Source organism: Pteropus alecto, unplaced genomic scaffold (genome assembly GCF_000325575.1).
Source record: "Pteropus alecto unplaced genomic scaffold, ASM32557v1 scaffold155, whole genome shotgun sequence".
NCBI lineage: Eukaryota > Metazoa > Chordata > Mammalia > Chiroptera > Pteropodidae > Pteropus > Pteropus alecto.
In genome coordinates, this window is record NW_006438113.1 from 15,495,657 (window position 1) to 15,499,824 (window position 4,168).

Sequence of the window (4,168 nt, forward strand, 5' to 3'; positions counted from 1 at the left end):
TTTCTCTTCTTATTATTTAAGCCTGTAATGCCCTGTTCTTCATAAGGGTTGCACTCCTGTTTCTATTTGCCTGATAGTCACTTTACTCTTAATTATGTATTTTTTGTTGTTGTTGTCGTTTTTGGTTTAGGTGAGCTGATCCCTTTCAGTATTTCCTATAGTGCAGGCCTTGTAGTGGAGAATTTCCTCAATTTTTGTATGTCTGGAAAGGTCTTAATTTCTCCTTCATATCTAAAAGAAAGCCTAGCTGGATATTCTAGGCTGGTAGTTCCTTTCATTTAACAGTTTAAATATTTGATTCCATTTCTTTCTGCCTTGTAGGGTTAGCACTGAGAAGTCTGAGGATAATCTAATGGATTTTCCTTTATGAGTTACCATTTTCATCTCCCTGGCTACCCTGAGAATTCTATCTTTGTCATCGATTTTTGATAACTTTAATACAATATGTCTTGGTGAAGGCCTTTTTGAGTTAATTGGGCGTTCTGTTGTCTTCTTAAATTCTAAGCTCTGGCTCATTCCTTAGATTTGGGAAATTCTCATCAACTATTTGTCTGACAATGCTTTCTAGTCCCTGTTTCTTTTCCTCACTTTCAATAATGCCCATTATTCTTATGTTTCCTCTCCTGATGCTATCAGCTAGTTCTTGAATTTCTCTTTCATTATTTTTCATTCTTTGGTTTCTCTCTTCCTTCTGATTTATTTCTAGATTTCTGTCTTCAATATCACTGATCCTTTCTTCCATTTGGTCGACTCCATTCCCAAGCTTGCTATTTCATTTTTCAACTCTTCAGTGTGTTCTTTCTCTCCAGAAGATCTATTCTGTTCTTCCTGAGGGTTTCAATCTCCTTGCTCTGCTCATCTAGTTGTTTTTTTCAATTTCTGAAATTGTTGATATGACTCATTTCGGAACTCATTGAGTTTTTTAAAAAGTACCATCTTGAATTCTCTGTCATTTAAGTCACATATTTCTATGTCTGTAAGCTTATTTTATGGATTTTTTTTCTCTTTCTTTCTGAGATACCTTGTCACCTTGGTTGTCCATAGTGTTTAATGGACTATTTCTCCGCCTGGGCATTAATGAAAGTGTATTCTGCCATTTTTCCAGAAAGAAGATTTATTATATAAAGGTCTCTCTTTAGCCTGCTACAAAGAAGGTGCTTTTCTTTTGGTTTCCAGTAGGCAGTGTCTAAGCCCCTTGGATCCCTGCTTTTTATATAAAGCCTACATAATGTTTTTTAGAATTTTCTTATAGAAATTTAATCTCACTTGCTACTCTCAGTTTCAGTCCCTGTCAGTGTTAATAAACAGTTGTGGTAGCATTTGCTCAGGTTCCCCTGGGGCTCCGCGGTGACCAGTCTCAGAGGGCATAGGCAGAGGGGCTCTCTGGATTGGGAGTTGGGGGCTAAGGCTCAACCTCGGTTGTGCATCCGCGGCTGGTGAAAATCAACTGTTTTTTCTCTGTGGTCCTGTCCTGCATTTTTGCTTTCTGCCCTGATGACTGGGCCCTGCTGCTGGCTGCAAAGAAGTCCTGGCACTTCCAGGCAGGGTTGTTCAGGGAAGTTGCCACTCCTTCACCTCTCCTCTCCTTCTGCAAGAATCTCCAGCGGCTGTGAGAGGCAGCTTCTTTATTTTTCCAAGTCCACTGCCCGACACCCAGGGTTCTGACCTGTGGTAGTTCTTACGTGCAGATTCCATACTCAGATGTGCTGGTGTGCAGTTTGGGTGTTTTTTGCTGAGTTTTAGATGTTCAGCTTATTGTTGTTTCAAGGGGAGAGATATGAGGACGTCTCTCACTCCACCATGTTTTTCTCAAGAATGCTTCTATTTTTTAAAAACAAATCTTGTTATTAATTAAAGAATTAGAGTACATCAAGAGACAATGAGGATGATTTTTTAGTTATAGGAGGATTTTGTGTGTGTGTGTGTGTGTGTGTGTATGTCTCTCTCTGCTCATGTATCAGGTGTTCCGTCTAGAAGAGCCTTGGTGAAACACTGGTATTTTTCACTTACACACACACAGGGATTATGATTATCTTCAAATACATACAATAATACATTTATGGATCCCAGGAAAGAATTCAGTAGAGTGGGAAAGGTTGAAGAGCAAAGAGATGCTGATTATATGAAGCTAGGCTAGTGGGAGTTGAAAAAGTCTAGGAAGAGAATGGAGGTAGACTCTCAGGAAGGAGCTGAGAGGGAACATGGGTCCTAGCCTAAAATTCTGATCATCTAGAGATTGGTGACAGGGGTATAGCAAAAGAACAATTCTCTGTCCTAGAATCACTGAGGTTGAGAGGAGCATTGAAGGGATTGATTCTGGATAAGAGAGATACCATGAAAATGTATGCTCATTCATTCATCCATTCACTCATTCATCTACATCCATTCATGGAGCCGATCAGTTAATTAAAAAGAAAACAATTATTTGTCCTAATACCTGAAATGATAACTAAAGAAACTAAAGTAAAAGAAAAATTTTCTTTTTCCTTTTTTTTTGTTTCTGTGTGTATCATAGGGAATATAAAGATATTTTCTGGGGGAAGATTCTTGCATTCTCTTAGCCTGAAAATAAGGAAACAATAGAAGAAAATAGGTAACAACTAAGGGAAGGTTTCTAAAATTTATTTAAAATTTATTTTTAATTTTATAAGAGTTTATTTGAGACAAACTTAGAACATATGCTGGGGAGCAAGATCCCAGATGCTCTCAAAAAGTTTTTGCATTTTAGTAGTACGTGTTTTTGTGGACTACAAATTAATTTTTTTAACAGGACAAGTTGTATATAGGAGAGATGTGTATCTTACTGTTTCTCTATGTGGACCTTCAGTAAATACTTGCTGGTTGCTTATGGACTGTGAAGAAGTTAATACAAACTTGTGAGGCTTTGTGATTTAGGTAACAGTCTTCATGGATGATATGTTAATTTCAATATGTTGTGATATGCCACATATGGTCATTTGATAGATATATGTATTCTTATGCAAAATATTACAGAATTGATTTTTAAGATTAATGTTAATGCCTAAAGAGTCGTTTGTAATTTTCCCCCTTATTTCGTCTTGCCCCCAGATCGATGTCTTCTCAGAGGCTTCTCTCTTTTTATAATAACTATGCCAATTTACATTAGTTTCTTTTATGTACAGGAAAGTAACTTTCTGATCCAATCAAAACCCTGAAATAAACAATTCCAAAAACAAGTAGAGATGTATCACATGTCTTCCAAAGTCCTACCTGGCTTCTCGTCTGAGTCATCATTAATAAGAACAGGCCAAATATGGGTGCTGGCTGCCTCAGTGCTATGATTTCATGAAAATCAAAGATTTATGTACTATAAGATATGTCTTACCAAATTGGCCCTCCTTTTTTTACTTAAAACCTATGATCAAATGCAAAACCACCTGTCCTGAGTTATTATTTTAGTCATGAACATGCTAGCATAGATTAATTTGTTAGAGGATCTAAGCCCAGACAGCGTGACCTCAAAGAGCACTTGGAGAATATCTCATTTCTCTGTTGGTGGGCTTGGCATCCCGGTCCTCTGAGAGCTACAGCTGATATCAGGAATAGGTCTTGAATACAAATCTCATGTACTCTATGATTTTCATCAGTGCTTTTATTTGGAACATAATTTTCTTTAGTAACAAGTGTCTTTTGTTTTTGTGCTCAGGCAGCATGTCAGCTGAAACACCAATCACACTGAATATTGATCTCCAGGATTTGCATGTCCAAACATTCACTGTAGAGAAACTACTGGAGCCTCTCATAATCCAGGTATTAATATCATGGAAATTACAATGTATAGTAAGTACTGAAGAATGAAAAACATGAGAAGAATAGATAATGAACCAATAGATGTTTTGCTTTAGTCAAGTACATGGATATACTGGTCAATGGAGAGTATTCTAAACAAATTCGCATTGAAAGGCATGCTGTTCAGAGTTGGTATGTATTTTTTTGGCATGTCTAAAAGCTATTATAATAATCTGTAAACATTAGTTGAGTCCATTTAGAAAATTAAAATGGTGAAAATGACCTGAAGTAATTGTATTTGATTTGAAAGAAATTTAACTCTTTTAAAAAGTGCGATTATGCTAATTTTAGAGGGCTTTTAATGTGGTGTCTGGATTCAGACTTCTCATGATCTGCAAGTAGATGTGTCAGGGAAAGA

At 36.8% G+C, this 4,168-nt stretch overlaps 1 protein-coding gene across 2 annotated transcripts in view; it reads left to right on the top strand.

The window, feature by feature from the left end:
* Positions 1-4,168, top strand: part of CTNNA3 (catenin alpha 3) — a 1,378,877-nt gene that overhangs the window by 39,517 nt on the left and 1,335,192 nt on the right. For both annotated transcript variants that reach the window (XM_006915590.2, XM_006915591.2), the window contains exon 2: positions 3,668-3,771. In XM_006915590.2, the coding sequence (XP_006915652.1) occupies positions 3,673-3,771 (99 nt within the window). In that variant the 5' untranslated portion in view covers positions 3,668-3,672. The remainder of the gene's footprint in view (positions 1-3,667; positions 3,772-4,168) is intronic.